Genomic DNA, 21,354 nt, shown 5'->3' with positions numbered 1-21,354 from the left:
CCATTACATGTGTGTCACATGTTCCAGGAAGTAGCTCGTTACAGACGCACGAAAAATACCAGAATTTCAGAATAAAAACACGAATTGGAAGGAAAACGACAAAAAGAAATAAGATCAAGGGAATAAAACTAAGACGCATATCTGTCTTTTGATTATTTCACTTCATTTTAATGCAAAATAATTTATTAATGATCTATTTTAAATATTTAAAGCTTCACAGTTGCAGATTAAACATATTTAAAATTTTCTACATATGGAAACGATCAGTTCATGTAATTAAGATGAAAAGAAAAACAGACACGTCAACGTCTTCGACGACATTTTATATTTTCTCATCATTAAGAATAATTAGCATCATCATTCTCATAAATAGATCAGCTGATTCTTATACAGTTAGAAGTCATGTGTCAGCGTTTACATTATATACAGATTCCAGCTGTTACAAACAATACAACAGAGCAACAGGCCGAGTCACTGCCCAGCACATAGACTGATCCCGTTCAGTCAGAGCAGTGAAGAGAGAGAACGATTTGTTTTCAGTGCAGCTCGACCACTTTCTGATTTTACGATGTTGTATATTTACATCAAACATTGAATTTTTCAGACCAAAATCAAAGAGTAAAACGTTTTTTAATTTCTTCAAATATTTCCAGTTATTTTGTGAGTTAAATCCGTAAAAATATGTTTAAAGCTGCAACAACAACAATTGGTTTTCATAACGAGTCTCCACAACAGACACAGGCATAACGTCCAGGACATAGTCTGAGCCCTGGTGTAATCCAGGACATAGTTAGAGGCCATGTAGCAAACATTAAAAAAAACAACTAAAAGATAACGTTCCCGAGTCAGAGAATAAAAGCTGAAGAGACAGGAAGTGTTTGTCATTTTTAAAGTTCAAGTTCAGTTGTTTTTTTAAATCCCACAAAACAGATGCAGATTTAAAGATGGAGTCAAAATAATACGTTGCTTCAAGCAGGAATTAGACGCAGCCCGACGGGGGGGGGAAATAACCAGAAAAACATCCGAAGCCGAGAGTTTGAATCTCAACATTTTGTCTCAGGATGGAAATAAACACAGAAAGTTTCCAGTGCAAGATAAATTAGAGTTCATGTAATTCAAGGCAGAGACACGCCCCCGGAGACAAAAGGCTGAACAACAAACACACAAATAGTCATTGAGTTTTTTTAAATGAGACATTTTACATCACGAGCGACAATCTTTTGAAACTAAACGATCCAGTAATTAAACTGATCCAATGTTTATGTTTTTTCTAATTTTGATTTAAAAACATGAGACGTGATTTTTTCTTGCTTTAAATTAATCGATAAATTCACGACAGATTTTGAATAAAGTATCTGAACGGTTCAGAGACATTTTACATCCCAGTTAGAAGAGTAATAAATAAGAGGGGAAGCGAAATGGCTTCACGAGGCTGTGATGTAAAAGCTCCACAGACACAGGAGTCTCTGTGTGTGAGAGTCCAGGAAGTAGCCACAGCCAGACACAAACTGACCACCATCACTTTCAGTGGTTAAAGTGAAGAACAGGTCAAATCAGCTGAGTCACGTTTCCGACTCGGAGTGTGTGTAAGCTGCGTGCATTACTGACGCCCAGGACATAGTCACATGCAAAACCAAACCTGAACTCTAACTTCTCCATTAAAAGCTTCTCTTACTTGATCTTTCAGCCTCATCTCATGTTCTTCACCTGCAGCTGATCTGGGCTCAGTTGTGATGCCATTGATTTCATCATGATCACATGATCCACACAGGAAACTTTACGTCGCAATGATAAGAACCGAGGAGTCTCGCATCTGAGAAAACGAAATCTGCTGCTGAAGCTCGTGAGATGCGGCAGAAAGAGGAACCGACCACTTCAGATATAGTCTAAGTCAACCCAGGGCATAGACTGACCCCAGGTTTTTTCCAGTAAAGTATATTGATTATTTTGGTGCCGACAGGAAGCCCAGGAAATAGCCAGATCACAACAGAGTTACTGCACATTGAAAACAATAATCAGTCAGTTGAGATATCAGGCTGGTGTGTTCCAGGACATAGCCAGGACCCAACAGACATAAGAAACCAGCAAAAGCTAAAATGTACAGTCAAATATACAGTTACAATGTGGTTTCCAGGTTATAGCCAGGACACAACAGAGTGGTACAGTCTAATTACAGTACATTCAACAGCAACATAAATGAGCTGAACCCAATGTTTCTTGTTTCCATTCCCTCTGTGTCTTTAGTTTCTTACTGTTCTCTCTCCTCATTGAGAAACACGAACACATTCCAGCATTTAGTCAGAGCCCAGCAGACAGACTGAAGTGTTGCACTAACAGCTCCAGACAGTAGTCCCAGCCCACAGCAGGTCTCAGGCTCGGGAATTGGAAAGAAATAAATGCTGGTTCCAGGTGTTAGTCTGAGCCCAGCCCACACCTTGAAGAGCAACAGTAGTGAGAGGAAAGGGAACGGACGGGTAGACTCAGGTGATAGTCTCATCCCGACCCGGCTGCACCACCTCCAGGACTGGTCTCTTTGCTGAGACGGACTAATTCCTGGGACAAAACCTCCAGGTCCTGCAGAGAGACGATCATTAATATTCAATAGATTTGTCTTGATGTTCAGTCACTGACAGTTTTCAGACTTTGTAAACTGTTATAACGTAATTGGACTTTTATCCATATATAAGATATATACGTCTCTGTTTATAAATATAAGACATTGATAGTAATGATATGTAACAATGGCAGAGTTGGTGCGTTACCTTCTGCAGGTGCATGTTCTTGGTCAGTTGTTCCTCCAGCATGTTCTGCAGCTTCTTGTTCATCTCTCTCAGGTTCTCGTCTCCCGGCTTCACCAGGTCTCTGAGGACAGAACCCAGACCTCCTCTCTCTCCCTGGAAGCCTCCGTGGCCTCCGTGACCTCCGTGACCTCCGTGACCTCCGACGGCGCTGCCCGACACATCTGATTGGACGAGGACACGAGGAGTTAGTGGACAGCTCCAGTGGAATCGACAGAGGGACAGATAATAAAGCTGCAGTGTTTCTGCAGCTGATTCACTTTAACACCTTTTATGGTCGTTTTTTAACGTCGCTCTGAGACGTTTAAAGTCTCTTCACGCCGTTAACGCTCCGCAGCAAACACACTGAATATTTACAAAGTGCTGCACAACGCAAAAACCTGCAACACAACGATCGCTGCAGGAGGAGCGAAGGTGTGAAGCAACAGAGAAAACGTTTCCTCAATCAATCAGTTTATTTCCTTCATGGATTCATGAAGCGTCCAATCACACGTCTTCAGTTCACACCTGACATCAGAATGAGTCTCCAGGGTCATGTGATCAAATATCACTTCCTGATCCGGCAGGATCTTTTCTCACTTCTCTTCCTCCCACTGTCCGAAAACGACGGCAAAATATTTAGAATATGAACGTGATCAGATTCTCTTTATTCGTCAGACTGATGAAGTTCTGTCTCGTTTCTGTCTTAAAGAATTCGTCGTTAGTATAAACACTGCAGAGGTCGGAGGTCAAAGATTTGTGAAAAAACTGAATCAAAGTGAAAAGTTGTGCTCAGTCTCCTCCTCTTTCATCTCCTCCTCCATCCTCCCTCCCACCACCATCATCCTCTACTCCCCTCATCTCTCTCCTTTCCTTTCCATCCCTTCTTCTGTCCTTCTCTCATCCTGCATCCTTTCTCCTCTCATCCAACCTCTCCTGTCTTCCTCCTTCATCCTCTCACTCGTGCTCCATCCTTTCTTCCCCATCATCCTCTCCTCATATTCTCTCTTTCTCCTTTCTTCTTTCCCTCCTCTTCCATTATTTCATCTCCTTCTCCCTCATCTATCTTTTCTCTTCTCTTCCTCCACAATCATCTCCTCCCCTCCTCCCTCCAACATCTACTCATCTCTCCATCATCTTTCCTCTATTCGCCTCATCCCTAATCATCTCTTCCCTTTCTTCATTCGTCCAACCTCTCCTGTCCTCCTACCTCATCCTCTCCATTCTCTCCTCACCTCCCCATTATCTTCTCCTCTTCCATTATTTCTCCTCGCTTCTTCCATCCTTTCTTCTGTCATCTCCTGTTTCCTACTTTCCCTGTTTTTCTCTCTCCTGCTGTTTTTAATTTCATGTTTGACTGGTTTAACTCCCCCCCCACCCCTCACTCTCTCTCTCTCCCTCTCTCTCTCTCTCTCCCTCTCTCATTAACACTGTTATAATGGTAAATCTAATCTGCTACAGATTTGGACTCAGTGTGTTTGTGTTTGTGTCATTAACACATCGTTAGGACAGTGTCAGTCGCTGCTGACGGGTTGCTAGGCAACACTGTTGAGCAGTTGGAGGGTTGCTGCCTTGCTTCAGGGCACATCAGCAGCTCCTGTTCACACTGTGAGTTCGTCAGTTCTCATTTCTGGACTCCATAAAGCTCAGAAGTTATAAATACAGATTGATCATCATCTCCTCTCGTCTTCTTTTTGTCGCTCGTTTCTTCTTCTTCTCCTTTTTCTTTTGTAAAACATATTTTCTTCCTCCCGCTCGTGTCTCAGTGAAAAGCTGAACACTCCTCCCTCTGGACACGAAGCAGATAGATTAAATTCTCAGTTGCTGTTTCAGCAGACTTCTCGTTGACTCTGAGGAGCGTTCAGCTCCAGCAGACGATGTTTACTGTCAGCGCCGAGCGAACATCCCATTCATCATTTCATTATGTGGCCAGAAGTATGTGGACAGCTGATCTAACAGCCTCCTGTTGAAGCTGCTGCAGTGATTTGTTCATTCAGACACGTCTGAGCGTAAATACAACTGTGTGTGTGTGTGTGTGTGTTACCTATGCGGCTGTCCATCACATATGTCTCTATGATGGCGCTCTTCCTGCAGATGTCCTCCGCCATCGACGAACAGCTCACCTCCAGATGTTTCACCTGAAGACAAACAAACCAAAGAACGACTGATGAGCTACTAATCAGTTTATCATCTATCTGACAGTTTAGTCTGTAAAGAGTTTACCTTCTCCTCCAGCATCCATTTCTCCTGCTGAACCTCAGCGAGACGCTGGAACAACTCTCCGACCTCGTCGTCAGATAATTCAGCCGGACGCTGAGACTGAGGGCTTCCTCCTCCGGACTGAGACAGAGAGACGACGTCAGTAAAGATCAACACAGGCTGGTAAACATCGTGTTGTCATGACAACAGAATTATGAACCTTCCTGAATATTTTCTATACAGATAGAGATAATTTTCTCCAGCGCCATCTTGGTTTTTTGAAACCAGAAGTAACCCTATTCGGGGGGTGGAGCCTGACAGAGTTCGAGGACAGTGCACGCCCACCTACACCTGAACGGTACAAGCTGTCAATCACCGGATATTCATGCCCCAATGCATACGGTGCTTTATGGTCTATTTGACTCACACATAGAAAAGAACAGTTTATGTGATAGAGTCTGAAATAAGATTCAAACTCAGCTCCGTCTCATCACACCCTGAGTCATGTGATGCTGTTGCTAACGACGACCGAACTGCCACAGCACACGGACTTGACGCTGGACTCTGGGTTTCACGTTTCGACAGTTACATAAACCAAAGCTGTCAGCTCTATTTACAGTGTTTCTATCAATAGGAACACACACACACACACACACACACACACACACACACACACACACACACACACACACACACACACACACACACACACACACACACACACACACACACACACACACACACACACACACACACACACACACACGACACCGTGGTGACAAGGAAAAGGATTCAAAAATAGCTGCAGAGAAATTTCAAAGACTCTTCAGAAAGAAAATATAATGAAACATTTAGATCTGTTATCTGATGCGGAGGATGATGGGATATTACGGTTCAGCCTTCGTCACCACGTCACCGTGGTAACAGCTGGGTGGAGGGAACACACCACAGATGATGGGAGTTTACAGGAGCCACACGGGTTCCACCAACAAATCAAAACATGACATCTTGGTGCAGGTGCACATTAGAGATTAGATTCACTTTCTCTAAAATGTGCAGGGGTTTGTCCTTCAGGTCGGATCAACAGTTCGTTATTGAGTCAAATGTTTTTATTTCATGTCATTTATGTTTTTGTAAACGTTCTGTTCGCTCCGTTTAGAAAACCATGTTTTAGAAGTTGAGGTTTTCGAGTGAGATTTTCTTCTGCACCTCAGTTAATGAGTTCAGTAAATGATTTAAATGCTTTTTCCTTCGCTGAAAGTCACAATAACACGACCTGATGGAGGCGGGGGTGGAGCAGCTGCTCCAGAGTTCTGTGATGTGAATCTACTGTTTTGGTCATTGGAGTCCGGTGCCTTTCAACAGCAGCAATATATAAAGTCTGTTTGTGTTGAGAGAAAACAGATCTGACTCTTTCACAAAAAGCTCTGTTTCTGTAGAAATCAAATCATAATGTGTTCCTACTTTGATGCGGATGATTGATCTGTGGTATCAAACTGCAGCAGCTGGTTTGGAGTTGCAGGATTTACTGTTCTGGCTCAGTAAAGATTTCAAAAATCAAAAGGTTTCTTCCCCCGTCAATCGTTTTTACCCAAAGACGTGGGGGAAATAAGCATATTTTCAAAAATCACAGTTATCGTTTCACACAGTGAATTAACAGACTCCTCCAGGTCTGTGCAGCACTTTGATGACGCTCCGATCTGACTGTGTATCCACCCACCTTGTTCTGACTGGTCGGCTGAGCCTCCTTCATCATGTCTCTGTAGGAGAAGGAGGAGACGGAGGACGAGTCTCCGGTCTGCTGGGTCCGACTGGGACTGTTGATCTCCGAGAGGACCAGCTCCTCCAGACCTGAGACACACAATAGACCAGGATCAGGAAAATACAAACCGCACCAGTATTTATCTGTTGGACCGATTTATAAAAGCTGTCCTGAGTCGGGCGTTGGTATTTATTGGTATGAATAAAAAGCTGTTAAAGGCTGTTTCATATGTTTCACTGTCTTAAAGGGGACGGCCCTGTGTCTGTCAGACCTTATACTGGCTTTAATAAACCAGTTTTAAAGGGATTGTCTCCTGGTTTAAAGGGAAGTTCTGATGAAGCCACGAGGTTTTGAAGATGATCCATGATTTCAAAGGGATTATTGAGCCTGTTCAGAGCGAAGATTTGAGTTCGTCCATTAGTGGATCAAGTGCAAAGGGATTTTTTCAATGTTGCTACTTGTGCTATTCGCACATGATATCTTTTGTGGTTATTTGCGTTACATGCGCCAGTGGCGAGGATTCAACAATAGGATAGGAGGACGACTGGCTGAAATAACTAAGTGGACCGTCCCTTTAAGGCAGGTGCTGGGAGCGGGCAGAGACATAAGTAGGCTACTTTAAAATGTCTGATTCTCAGGTTTGTGCAGAAGAGCCTTTTAAACATTCATCACTACTCATAGATTATACATGATGCTGAGGACTGCCCTGCTCCCAGTGTGGGTCTGTGTCTGTGTGTGTCTGTGTGTGTGTGTGTACATAAAAATGAGTAAAGACATTGTCTGAACGACTGACTGAATAAAGAAAAGTCCCAAAAAAAGAAAAAGAAATTTAAAGCAGGCAAACAGAGAGTGAGTGACTGCAGGTGCATGTGTGTGTGTGTGTGTGTGTGTGTGTGTGTGTGTGTGTGTGTGTGTGTGTGTGTGTGTGTGTGTGTGTGTGTGTGTGTGTGTGTGTGTGTGTGTGTGTTGCCAGCAGACGCCAGTGTGTCCACCTCAGCTCTGGGAATCAGAGCGCTGCATTAAATATTGAGCAGAAGGTTCCGGGCTGAGCCAGAACCTCCTGACGCAGGGTTAGCACGCCGCTGATTATCGGACCCATCGCTCACATAACAATCACATCTCAACCACTTAGGACACACACACACACACACACACACACACAGACACACACAGACACACACCCCCCCACACACACACACACAGTAGAGCAGTTAAAGGGGAACACCCTCCAGTCAGAAGATTTAAACACTCTCTCTTTTAGTTTCTGAGTCACTTCAGGTTCGGCTTCATCGACAGTGAGCAGATCAATAAGCTGCTGGAAAACTCTGTTGTGTCTGTGATGAGAACTTAACGTTTGTCATCTCGTGTTTTAAGGTCTGAGTTCAACACAGTTTTGTCAGTGACAGAGAGAAAATCTAAATCTGACACTGGAGGAGGACAAGAACAAAAACAGTTACAAGCAACCATTTAATTTTGATGTTTTTAAAATCTCCACAGATTTAAAATCCATCAACCGAGAGCTGAGGTGATGTTGGAACATGTTCAGGACTTTGTCCCCAGTTTCTTCTAATGTTCATTAATATCTTTAAAAATCTAAATTAACCCATTAACTTTAACTGAGCTGAATGTTTTGGGAATTGAGCTTGTGATGTTGAGTCATATTCAGTTTGTGTTTCTGTTTCAGGGGCTGAGAGATACAGGATTCAGGTGTCACCAGGTGTGAGCGTGTGTATGTACCTGTCCTTGTCTTGCTGTTGGTCAGTATCTCCTGAAGTCGCTCCTGCAGTTTGTCCGCTCGCTTCCTCTCCAGCTGCAGCTGCCGCTTCAAATCCTTCAGCTACACACACACACACACACAGTTACACAGACACACACACGCACAGTCAGGGATTTACTTTCTAATTATCATTTTTCATGCACGCCTGCTCTTAAATTACTCTGCACATTATATTCTCTTCCTCTCATCTCTATTCAAATCCTCCCGTTTGTCTGTTCATGTGTCCGTCCGTCCGTTGTCTCTTTATCTTCATCAGTCTGATAAACGTTATTATACCAACTCACCGCTGCACTTCCCTTCTTCTCCAAGATCCTCTGACCGTCCACAGTGTCCTTGATCTCCTGCAGAGTCAGAAACAAAAGGTTACAGCAACATGACTTCGTTTTTACACCTTAAAATAACAGCTTCAAAATCATTTTGATGCTTCACAAACGCATAATAGGGAGAATGATGTGTCTGTCATTATCCACAGCGCCCCCCGGAGGCCTGAAACTACACAATGTAACTCTGGTGTAGTATGCTGGAACATTACAACACGCTTTACGACATCTGTCACACACCAGCAACCGGAGCTGCACCTAGCTGCTAGCTATAAGAAACAACCAACTCGCCATTCTCAGTGTGGACGTCAGTGAGAAATGCACTTTTCACTCGACAGCGAAAAGGAGGCAGGACAGATGTGGACGTGGTGTTGTTGTTACTGGACAGTAAGTCCGAACTGTAGCTTGTTTGCTTCGTCTTGTTCTTTTCTGCTTGACGTGAAGTTGTGGGCGGAGGTATCAGTGTGGGCGGAGCCTGAATAACCTAGAGTGTGCATCAGTTTGACGACGAGAAGAAAACACATCAGCCGGCACCTGTTTGAGTTTTCCGATGGTGTCGCCGTGTTCTTCCCTCTGTTTCTCCACCTCCACCAGCTGCTGGTTCAGTCCCTCCATCTCTGACTGCTTCTCCTGCAGGACACACACACACACACACACACACACACACACACACACACACACACACACACACACACACACACACACACACACACACACACACAGAAGGAACACAGTGAAACCAGGAGTTCAACAATCTGCAGGAACTTAACGACAGTATTGTGTGACCCCCCCCCCTCCTCATCAGAAACTTTTCTTCCATCGCTCTCTCTGCTCTCCTGGTGGACGAAGGTAAAATAAGTATTTTAAACAAGCTCCAGCTTCAGTGATACCCCGTCATCCTTAATCCATCCGACCGAGGGATTAATTTACAAAAAAACCTGCGTTTAATTCTCCTCTAATCCTCAGTTGCTAATTAATACGACTCAAAATCTACATTAAGACGCACACAGGCTGCAGCCTCAGACCTGACGGAGAGAAAACACTGTAGAACTGTGGGAAACAACACACACACACACACACACACACACACACACACACACACACACACACACACACACACACACACACACACACACACACACACACACACACACACCTTCCTGTTCAGTGATCGAGCATCAAAGTCACGTATCTGCAAACTCACCAAGTTAAATCTGAGGTTTAAGAGCAAAGAGCTTTTATAATAATAAAATAATAGAATGACATTTAATATCTGCTTCATCATCACATCTGCCAAAGTGTGAAGGTGGGGGAATTACAGCCCATTATTATTTATTACGATTTTCAGATAAAATAATGATTATAAAAGCAGCTGATAACAGGAAGTAAAGTAAAGAACTGATGAAGCCATCAGATCCTCGACCTTCTAACCAGTGGACGACCTGCTCTACAACCCAACTCCTCAACACCCGGGAAACCAGCGAAACTCGAACCCACAACACACAGAGTACGCACCCAGTGGCCGACCTGCCCGCTAATTAGACTTCTTCCATCATTAATTAACTTTTCCTATTAAGTTTCCTCTGTCTGCCCTTAGTACGAGGCTGTTATCACACAGATAACACAAGCACGCACGCACGCTCGCACGCACGCACGCACAATCTCACGCACGCACACACAGAGCAATCAGTGAAGTCGGTCTCGGAGGAAACAGTCGCTCCCTGCAGGATTTCAGAGGAGCACAAGAGAACGAGTCAAGCTGCTTATCTGATTGGCTGAAAGGACTCGTTACAGCCACGCTGACATTTCCCAAGATGCACGGCGGGTGCACAGACTCTAATGGTGACCGTGATAAGGGTTCGTTTTATCTTTGTAGGAGCGCGAAGTCAGGCTCGTGATTCTGAAGCTTTAACTGTGTTTCCACCACAGGAACCAGTAACAGCTTGATGTGTCTGTTGTTGATGGTCTTATCTCAACAAACTGAAGGAACCTTTTAGTTCCTTGAAAAAAATTCCAATACTAAAAGTACCAGTTACTTTTGGTCTAAATGTGGCTTCATGTGTTTTTATCCTGAGATGTTTCGGTTCTTCATCATCGTCACAGATTCATCTTGAGGACGACGAGTCCAGAACCTCGTAACGAGCGTCACTGGGAACAAGGAGCCGAGGTGAAGTGAACTCCAACACGAGCCTCCTCCACTCTGATCCCCTCTTAACACCATTTAACCTCCGTGTTACCATGGAGACAACTACACGTTCATTAGACACACGTTAAATTAGAGCTGGACCACATTAATCTCACACACACACACACTGCATCTATTAACACACACTTACTAACATACTCTTCTTCTATACAACACACATATATATATTACACAAAGATGAGACTCTGAAACATAAAACCGTGTGTGTGTGTGTGTGTGTACCTCCAGCTGAAGTGTGTGGTCTTTCTGCAGCTGTTTGATCTCCTCCTGATGTTCGAGCGAGTTCTTCTCTATGTTCTCCTGCCACACACACACACACACACACACACACACACACACACACACACACACACACACACACACACACACACACACACACACACACACACACACACACACACACACACACACACACACAAAGACACACAAACAGGCGAAAAGCAGTCAAATAAAACGATCACATTAATAAATGTCTGGAGATCTTCCAGGACGTCTTTTGGCCGTTTCCTCTCACACATAAGTTATTTGAAAAATGTACATTTTTTTAGTTTTTGAGATTTGCCCACAACACACTACAGTAATTCTGTCAGTTCTTCAAAAACCTCTCAGGTTTTAGAGGATGTTATTTTAATGGGCACCTTAGGTCTTAATGGTTTAAGCAGCTGATTGGCTGGTGTCACACTGACCTCAGCCTCCTTGAGTCGTCTCTCGAACCATCCTTTGGTTCCCTCCATGGACTGAACCTGAGCCTGTAACTCCTCCACCTTCGGCTGAAGCCCCTCCAGCTCTTTGGTACGAGCCTGAAAACACAAATGTTAATAATAATCATCAAACGTGTAATGAGCCACTGCGTCTCCTCCTCCTGCCTTCCCCTATTTCCTCATTCCTTTCCACCTCTCCTCCCCCACGACATCTTTCACCTCCTCACCCTGGGAGACTTTCTTTTCTCCCCCAACCCCCCAGTCTTTTTCTTCCTCCCTCTTTACCTTCTCATCTCTTAGCTGCTGTCTGATCTCCTCCTCGGAGCGATTCTTATCTTCGTGGAGTCCTCTGAGCTCCTTCTCATACCGAGCCCTCACCCCCAGAACCTGCGAGGGAGGAGAAAAGAGGAGAAAAGAGGAGAAAAGAGAAAGAGATTATTAAGATTAAACATTAAAAACATTATTAAGATTACAAAAGAAAGGAAACAGACTGAAACAGAAAACAGCGAGTGATAAATAAGAAAACTAAGCAGAAGCTTCTCCCTCAGGGCTCGTTTAGTGTCCCACCTCCTTCTCGTGCTGCAGTTTGAGGTCTGACAGCGCCTCCTTGTGGTCGGACTTCTCCTGGCTCAGCTGAATGGCCATGTCATCCAACATGGACTTCCTCTTCTCTGCCGTCTGCAAACACACACACACACACACACACACACACACACACACACGAACATTAGTGTTTTTGACCTTAAAGGTTTATTGTGTTTGTGTATCTTTGTGTGCTTGTATGTCCTGTTGATGGATTTGCATTCTGTGTGTGTGTGTGTGTGTGTGTGTGTGTGTGTGTGTGTGTGTGTGTGTGTGTGTGTGTGTGTGTGTACCTTCTTGGCCTCGTCCAGGTCTCTCAGCAGTTTATCCTTCTCTTGTCCTTCTTCTGTTAACTGCTCCAACAACTTCCTGTTTGCAAAACTCGACTCCTGAAGAAGAAAAGAAACAAACACGTTTCAGTATAATTTCAATCGCTCTGCAGCAGCTCATTTGACATTTAACACTGAACACACGTGTGGATGAAGATGACGGAGAATATTTCATTTTCGAGGTTGAAAAGTAAATTGTTTTATTCTCTAACGTCCTCGTTTATATCACCAAATCTAAAAAATCGTTCCATCGTTGTGTGTTTGTGTGTGTTTGTGTGTGTTTGTGTGCACACACACGTGTATTACCTGCAGCTGGGAGTCCAGGTCGTCTCTCTGAGCTAACATACTCTCCTGTTCAGCGCGTCTTTGCTGCAGCTCGCTCGTCAGCGCCTCCTGCTGCTCACGCATCAGATTCATCTCCTGCGTTTTCACCGTCTGGATCTAAACGCGATTCCAAAAACTATATTTAAACATCAGTGCAGAACCAGAGATTATAACCAACACGTGTGTTACGTTATGTTCTAAAGAGACGGTGGAACACGGTTGACCTCAGGTGACGCCAAAACACTCAGGAAGAGATGTGTAAAGAACAATAAAGTAACAGCAGGGGGCGGTAAAGGACACAGAATGAATGTAGAGGCCAGTAGGTGGCAGTAGAGTCACACCAACATGAAGCAGGTTCTGTTATGGTTCTCACAATAAGGTTCCAAGAGTCCTGAGGAGCTCATTGGCTGGAAAAGAGTTCCTCAGAGCAGCAGACGGAGATGAATGAGGTGGAGGATTCAGGGTTACTGTTAAGGAACTGAGGTTCTGGATGAGGGTTCTCGTTAAGGTTATCATCAAGAAGTCATCAATTAACTACACAGTGATGGGTCGTGACTAAAGATGTGGTTTCTGTTCGATCAAATCCGCAGCCAACTCAGCGTTACGTTTCTAAAGCTTCAACACATTTTTAATGAGGGGGGGGGGGTTCTAAAAAGGTTCTAAATTAGCTTCACACTATCAATCTACAGGTAAGGTTCTACACAAGGGTTCTAGTTAAAGCTGAAGATAGAGTTACCTGTTGAAAAGCACACAAGTCAGTCCTCAGAGCTCTGTTCTCCTGTGAGACAGGTTATAGTTCCTTACTGAGAACGGTACTGACTTAAAGGCCATTCTGTTAATGTAAAGATGGTTCTAGAAGAAGTGTTTCTGGAGGTTCTAGCTGTTCTGGGCACAAGGAAATTCTGACCAGTGCTAAGAACTGTGATCGAACTGGTAGGTTCTTGATAGGGTTCTTAAACTGATGAGAGTTCCGATGTTGGGGTTGCTGTTGAGAAACTGGATAATGTGTGGTGTTCTAGATGAGGGTTCTCTGAGCTTTCTGAGGGTTTAGTCCTCACAGGGTTGTTCTAAGATTCAGTTTCCAAATGTTCTATGTTTTTATTCCTGTTTTGTTGTTGTTTTATTGTGTTGCCTTTTAAATATTTATGTTCTTAACGTGTACTACTGCTCACAGAACAACTCGGTGGTGACGTATTAGGGTTCTGTGTAATGTTCTCTCGGTTCATGACTCGTTCTAACAGGTTGCTCCACTGAACACTGTTTAGGCCCAACGTTCAGGTGACGTTTTCCAGATTAATTACCTGTTCTAGAGCTGCTAGGTTTGTCCTCAGAGCATCGTTCTCTTGCAGGATGTTGTCCACCTGCTCCTGACTGACTGCACTCTGATTGGCTACCTGTAGCACCAGCGAGCCGCAGGCAGGGGGCAGCAGAGGCAAGGGGACAGAAAAAAAACGCACAGAAAAGGGAAGCAAGAGAGTAAAGAGAAAGCAAGAAAAACAAATAAAGACACAAAGAAAAGAACCAAACAAAGGTCAAAGAAAAGGAAGAAGACAACGAAGAGAGGAGGAGGTTGAGAGAAGAAGAGAGCAGGTCAGAGATGCAGATAAAGCAACAGACAGAGAAACAAACACCAGACGATTCCTCTGCCAAAGTCAAATCGAAAAACTGATTTTCTGTCATATAAAGTTTTTGATAAGAAAATTGAATCTGTACCACTGAGCTGCGTCTGCTCCACACAAACATGTTTTTAAAATCCTTCCGCCCTTTGAAAACAGCTCTCGGTGAATATGAAACGATTTTTTTCAAGTTTGATTCATTTTGGCAGAGAAATATTTTCATAGAGAAGAGACAGACAGAACGTCGCTCGGATCTAAGACTGGTGTAGTGAACTGTGTAGATACACAACCATGTGTGTGTGTGTGTGTGTGTGTGTGTGTGTGTGTGTGTTACCTGGTCTCTCAGAATGTGCACGGCCAGTTCATGCTCCCTCTCTTTGCTCTGCAGCTGCTCTCTGAGCTCCGTTGAGATCTAAACAGGAAAACACATCTGTCAGTCGCAACATATAAACGTTTCAAGTCCGTCTCAGTCAGAGCAATAACTACAGACAGGGTCAGTTGACGTGGTGAAGCAGTGAGGGATGATGGGAGATGTAGTCTTCAGTGCAGTCAGCTCCTCCTGGTTAGGATTCCTTCAGTGTTGATGGTTTAAGTAAAAACACTGAATAGCTTCAAGTTAAAAATCAGTTTATTCTCTGACACGTCTCTGAGCGGCTGCGAGTCGAGCTGCTCGGCTCATTCCTCTGAAAACTTAAGATCCAGACGTCCGACGACTAAAATCCTTCATCTGCCTCAAATATACTGTGAAAACCGTAAAGATGTGACCTCAAACTGGATATAAAGTTTGACTGTGACCCCCTCAGTAAAGGTCAAAGTGTGAGATCTCACCTGATTGGCTGCCATGACATCTGACTGTAGTTTCTGGATGCGGACGTTTAGAGTCTTCAGATCCTCTTCTTTCCTCTGGTTGATCTCATCGATCTTTGTCCTGCAGAGAAAAAAAAACCAACAACAGCTCAACCCGACGAACAACAAACTGAAAACAACAATCATGGACGTCGCAGCTCGTCACTGCTGCGGTGACAGTTGTCACGGTAACGGTAGTGTTTAGTTTCTGACCTGCTGTCGTTGTACAGAGCCTCCTTTTCCCCCTGCAGACGCTGAAAACTGCACAAAGACAAACAATCTGTTCACCGGTGGTTTTATTTACGTCCTGGATGAAGTTCAGATTCAAACTGTGAGTAAACAGAGTGACGCTGACAGTGATTTAGTTACATCTGCTGCACACAGGATTTTACAGTCTCAACAGATTTTAAGAAGTTGGAAGACCACAGACATAACGACAGACTTGGGTGATCAAATGACTTCAGAATGAAAACAGACACGGAGACAGACTGGCAGCGTCCTCAGCTGGTTGTGATTGTTTGTGACAGGACACAGGAAACAAACACTCGTACTTAGGGCGATATCACTTCAAATCAATATCACATTTATTATAACATTTAACTCGATTACAATCAGTGAACGACTATTTGGGGAACGTGTTCACAGAATTAACCAACATGAGCACAATTAAGTCAACATCCAGTTGTTTCCCGGTCAGCTTACTCTCATCGGCTATTGAGGGTTTCTTCTCGATTCTAAATTGGAGAGACTATATGTCTGTAAACTGCTCACACATCAGGATCATGTGACAGATAATCTGTTCAGATCAGGTCCGAACGCCCCCCCAACATTACTGTGAAGTTAATCTGAAGGTGTCTCACCTCTCCTGCTTCTTCTTCAACTTGTCAGAAAGCTGGAGGACGGACAGACGGACGGAGAGAGAGACAGGAAGTCAGAATTCAAGGCTGCGTTTCCCGTGGTTCAATCAATCAATCAACCAACAAGTGAATCACTGATTGATCCTGTGAGATATTTACCTTTGTAATCTCTTCCTGCAGTTTGGTGATTTCAGACTGTTTGGATGCCTGCAGACAGAAAGGAGACAGACTATGATTCAAGTTTATAACAGAGAAACAGCTGCAGTTTACAGATGTTTCCTGAATGTCTCACGCTGAGCTACAGTTTACAGATGTTTCCTGAACGTCTCATGAAGAATAGAAACACGTGTCAGTATAATGTCATAAATATATTTACTCATGTTTATTACTATGTGGTGAGATGTGAACATTGAAGGAGACAAATGTTGTTAAACACGAAACTTCACCTTCACACCAACTAACATATATTTACACGCAGAGTCCAAATGAAATGGAAATATCAACAACACAAACACATGGTTTAATCTGAGGAAAGGATTTTGTATAAATTATAATTTCTCCTACACACTGAAGTAATCACCTACAGTATAAACATATTTATCAAATATCAAGATCAAACATGACTCCAGCTGAAAGGCAGCGTCTACGTTCTCCTGCTCAGTGAGTGCTGTGTCAGGTTGTGTGTCAGGTGTGTGTCAGGTTGTGTGTCAGGTTGTGTGTCAGGTTGTGTGTCAGGTTGTGTGTCTGTACCTCCAGGTGGTGGATCTGCTCCTTCAGCAGCCTCTTCTCCTCCTGCTCAGTGTTCAGTGCCATCTCCAGCTCTGGTCCAAAGCAGTGAGTTATTGGACAGAGAGCAGCCGACCAGCCTAGCGCTGCCTGCTTAGCTACAATCTTCTCTACGCTCTTCTCTGACAGGCCTAAAGGGGGCGCCGCACACAGCAGGGGGCAGTCTGTTAGGCCAGACACACACTACACGAGCTCCTGACTCTACACGGGGTCTGAGAGGTTTTCTCTGAGGGGAAGGGGGTTGAGATCAGGTATTTTCTGATCGAGCTGCAAAGTTAAAGTCAAATGATGACGTACCTGTTTATCAGGGTGCGTTCACTGACACTGCGTTTATCTGACCTCTGCTATTTTCCAACTTTTGTATCAGTTCGTGCAATTTTTAAGAGACATTAAAGATTGTTTGTTTCTTTTTGTGTGTTTGTGTGTTTGTTCCCGCCGTGGACTTTAAATAAAGATGAAAGACTTGACAGCTGCTAAAAGTGAAGCCAAAGAGTCTTGATCGCCCCCTGATGGCTGGCTGCAGTAGTCTTAAACTGCAGAAATATTCTTCGACGTGTGTAAACCAGTTTTTGCAGCTTTGCCAGAAAACAAGTGACTCGTGCATTAGGGTGAAAATCCTCATTACCTTTGTTTGCTAACGTTCATTAGCATCAGCTTGTAGTGTGTGTCTGCCCTGAGCGGCTAGCTGCTCTACGCTTGAATCAACACAAGCTGCGGCTTCACCGTAAATTCTCAAATAAAAACCAAACATCAATAATAAAAAAAACATTAAGGAGAAGCGGAATCAGCTGCACTGAGAGGGCAACACGTGAAAGACGAGGAAAAGGGTCAGAGGTCAGAATCTGAGAATTTATGGTGACGTGCACCTTTAAGCCTTGAAGCCATCAAATGTTTGTATTACAAGTCTCCATCTGCTTCAGAGGCTGAGAAGTTTTTTGAGAAGTTTTTATAAAGGTTGGTAATTCTGTCAGGTCTTAAGAAACCCCTCAGGATTTAGGAGGTCGTTTTAAAAGGTTTAAGAGTTTATTATTCAGTCTTAGGTCTTAATAGGTTAAAATAATATAAAATAAGAAGCAATAGTCAGTGAAGTCTTTTTAAATAAATCTGATCAGAGAGTTTATTGAAGGCTTGAAGAGAATAAAGTCACGTCAGCACAAAGCAAAGTTCATTGTTACTTACAGGACTTCATGTGAAATCCAGATGTTTTACTGCTCTGTGGCTCTTCTCATGGTTAAATCTTCATACTTTGACTCTCATATAAGACGAATTAAAGTAAAATAAAATATCTATTTCCATCAGAGCAGAGCTTCACTGAATGTCACATGAAAATAGAAGAGTTTTTTATTTTTATGGGGAAATTCTGTCCAAATTAAAATAAAGAAACTCACCATGGAGCTGTTTCTCTGTTTGTTGCAGCTGAGCCTCTGTCTGCAAACACAAGACCGGGAAACAAAAGCCAATTAAACATTTAAATACAGGTTTATTTAAATTTGAGAAATAAAATCTGGTTAAACTGGAACGATTTAAGAGCTACTTTTTTAAAACAGCAAAATATTTATAGCTGCAGGTTAAAAAAAAACTCAGAAACTGTCAATCACCTGCTCCAGTCTCTCATTGGTTCCCTCTGCTCCTGGCTCCTCCCCTCTCCCTGTGACATCAGAGACGCCGTTGGCGCCGGCTGACCCGTCCGTCTCTGAGGTAGCGCTTTGGTTGCCCGGTCTCTGTGGCAGCTCTTTGTCATAGCGCTCCTGGAGGGCTGGAGGGGAATCACATCTCAGTATTACAAGTACTGTAAAATGACTGAAACATCTGGATCGCCCCCTGGTGGCTGGTCACAGTAAAGGTCATTTACCAATGTCACAACTGAGCTTTGTATGTTAATGTATGAGAGACGATAGACTTATGTAGTTATTGATAATATATTTAACTGTAACACACACCTTTCATTTTCTTCTGGAGGGTGGAGTTTTCGGCCTGGAGGCGGAGCAGTTCTCCATCAACAGGACAGGAGGCGGGGTTTGGAGGGGCAGTGTTTGCAGAGGCTCCTCCTCCCTCCTTCAGCTCCTGGTTCTCCTGTTCCAGCTGTTCGATCTGTGTACACAGCTGGAGGAAGAAAAATGATGTAAAACTTACTGACCTGCTTCTATTATAACCATCAACCTTCTACCAAAGCATTTGCCTTTTCTAGTAGAAGAGAGACATCTCATTTATTCCCCATCATCTAATGGTCTTATCTTGTTTCGCCTGCTATGTCCATTCTCACTTATTAAATGCATAGAATCATATGAATGTGAAGCCCGACACAGAGTCGTGGGTTTACCTTGGACAGTTCTGTCATCAACGTGCTGTTCTGGAGTCTGAAATCTTCCTCCTGACTGTGAAGTTTCCCTTGAAGCATCTCGTTCTCGCTCAGCAGAGCTTCCACCTCCTGCAGAACAACGACGTCGTGTGTGAGTACAGAGACGACAGCAGAAATCAGTGAGTGGACAACAAGAGAAGAATAAAAACCCTTCACCTCAAACATTTAAAGGTTTAAAATGATTTTATATAACTTATTATTATAATGCTGCTGATCAGCGTAAACTTGAGGTAACCATGGTGACGAGGAAGACTCACCTGAGCTTTCTTGCTCTTATTCAGAGCCTGAAAAAAAGCACAAGTAAATCAACGAGGGATCAGGTTCAAAAATAAAATCCACATCTTTATCACAGAAGTATTGATACTAATAAAATGTTTGTTACCTTCTGTGCTTTGACAAAATCTCTTTCCAGAACCACATTCTTCTGACGGACGGCGTTCAGCTCTGAAACACACATCAGCCACATGAGAAGAACTGAGCACCAACGTTTTAATGAACTCAAGGAATTCAAAAATTTAAGAGATTCAAAAAAACACAATAAATACATGAATTGTTTTATATTTCTTCTCCACACACAGACTCTAATAAACCAATTCAATGCATCAGTTCACACATTTCTCCAGCAAGAGCAGAATTCACTGACATGTTCCTGTTTCTACTCTAAAATGCTGTAATGTCCTCATTTTGTGTTCCTGTGGCGTAAACTGTGGTTTTATCATTTAGAAAGGAAACAGAATTAAGTGTTTGATTTTTACAATTTCACTGTAGAAAAATAAAACAGATTTTAACCTCATATGCAGGGTTTACTGTAAGAGTCTGGAACATGATATCTGTATTTAAATAAACATTAATTTTCAGGCTTAACTGTCTCTTCACATCAGTTAAAAGTCTTGATTCACATTTTCTCTCGTTGCCTTTTACTTTATTCATTTTAATAACTTTATTATCAACTGTTTTTTAATCAGATCTTTTTCATGACAGGCCTGGGTACAGCAGGAGGAACAAATACTGTTTTCTCATTTCACACTGAGGATTTGGAACAAGCTCAATCTCTGAATAGAAATAAAACACCAATGAATCGTCCTATAGGTGGTGCTGCAACTGAGTAAAACAACAACAGGCCGCTGATAAAAACTGTTCATTTTTCATGATCAAGTTTCTGTGTAATAAAAAGGGAAATAATAACAAAAACTAAACAGACAGAAAATTGGTGCAGAATATTCACAGTGAGAACGTTCAGTCTAATTTGTGTTAAGCTCTTTTACTCTCGACAGATTCAACTGAAATATCTAAATAAAACATCATCATCAGAAAACAGAGACGTATTTTACCTGTCGTGTTCTTCCTGAGATCATCAGACAGCTGATAGTTCTGAGTCCGCAGCTCCAACAGCTGAGCCTGCACACACACACACACACACACACACACACACACACACACACACACACACACACACACACACACACACACACACACACACACACACACACACACACACACATTATATCATCATCACTCTTCCACGTGTTTAATGACCTCTCTTTTCGCTGCAGTATAGTTCTGCAGAGACGAACATGAGAGCATGATTCTTGTTTATCTGGGTTTGTACCCTCATGGTTGATGCACTTATTGTAAGTCTCTTGGATAAAAGCACCAGCTGAATGAAATGTAATGTGATGTAACAAACAGAGTCAGTGATAATGATTAGTATCAGGACTCATCCAGGTAAATACAGTATAATATGTGTATTCAAGAGTGAAGCTGAACTGTAGATCAGTTAAAAATAAGTTATTAAAAACCAGAGTTTATCTCCAATGTTCTGCAGGAAACTTTGAAAATATGAAGAATCGATTTGTTACTGCTCCAGGAAGCAGAGGATCATGATTTCAGTTCAGTGAGTGGGACACAGTCAG

At 43.0% G+C, this 21,354-nt stretch overlaps 1 protein-coding gene across 3 annotated transcripts in view; it reads right to left on the bottom strand.

The window, feature by feature from the left end:
- Positions 1-308: 308 nt before the first annotated feature.
- The window catches only part of gripap1 (GRIP1 associated protein 1), a 22,260-nt gene continuing 1,214 nt past the window's right edge, over positions 309-21,354 (bottom strand). Inside the window, exons 2-29 of one of the 3 annotated variants that reach the window (XM_047340314.1) lie at positions 20,773-20,839; positions 19,824-19,885; positions 19,699-19,725; positions 19,403-19,510; positions 19,023-19,185; positions 18,681-18,838; positions 18,471-18,510; positions 17,047-17,213; positions 16,456-16,503; positions 16,300-16,331; positions 15,653-15,700; positions 15,422-15,521; positions 14,928-15,005; positions 14,279-14,371; positions 12,960-13,094; positions 12,618-12,713; positions 12,310-12,420; positions 12,028-12,129; positions 11,728-11,841; positions 11,264-11,341; positions 9,370-9,465; positions 8,800-8,856; positions 8,476-8,575; positions 6,697-6,827; positions 5,001-5,117; positions 4,822-4,915; positions 2,763-2,962; positions 309-2,574 (exon numbers count right to left, since the gene is read on the bottom strand). In XM_047340314.1, coding sequence (XP_047196270.1) covers positions 2,494-2,574; positions 2,763-2,962; positions 4,822-4,915; positions 5,001-5,117; positions 6,697-6,827; positions 8,476-8,575; positions 8,800-8,856; positions 9,370-9,465; positions 11,264-11,341; positions 11,728-11,841; positions 12,028-12,129; positions 12,310-12,420; positions 12,618-12,713; positions 12,960-13,094; positions 14,279-14,371; positions 14,928-15,005; positions 15,422-15,521; positions 15,653-15,700; positions 16,300-16,331; positions 16,456-16,503; positions 17,047-17,213; positions 18,471-18,510; positions 18,681-18,838; positions 19,023-19,185; positions 19,403-19,510; positions 19,699-19,725; positions 19,824-19,885; positions 20,773-20,839 — 2,703 coding nt within the window. In that variant the 3' untranslated portion in view covers positions 309-2,493. The remainder of the gene's footprint in view (positions 2,575-2,762; positions 2,963-4,821; positions 4,916-5,000; positions 5,118-6,696; positions 6,828-8,475; positions 8,576-8,799; positions 8,857-9,369; positions 9,466-11,263; positions 11,342-11,727; positions 11,842-12,027; positions 12,130-12,309; positions 12,421-12,617; positions 12,714-12,959; positions 13,095-14,278; positions 14,372-14,927; positions 15,006-15,421; positions 15,522-15,652; positions 15,701-16,299; positions 16,332-16,455; positions 16,504-17,046; positions 17,214-18,470; positions 18,511-18,680; positions 18,839-19,022; positions 19,186-19,402; positions 19,511-19,698; positions 19,726-19,823; positions 19,886-20,772; positions 20,840-21,354) is intronic. The other 2 variants (XM_047340316.1, XM_047340315.1) reach the window with 2 other exon arrangements.

This window comes from Hippoglossus stenolepis, chromosome 6 (assembly GCF_022539355.2).
Source record: "Hippoglossus stenolepis isolate QCI-W04-F060 chromosome 6, HSTE1.2, whole genome shotgun sequence".
NCBI classification, from domain to species: Eukaryota; Metazoa; Chordata; class Actinopteri; order Pleuronectiformes; family Pleuronectidae; genus Hippoglossus; species Hippoglossus stenolepis.
The sequence above is the reverse complement of the archived record's forward strand: the minus strand, read 5'-3'. Positions and strand labels throughout refer to the sequence as shown.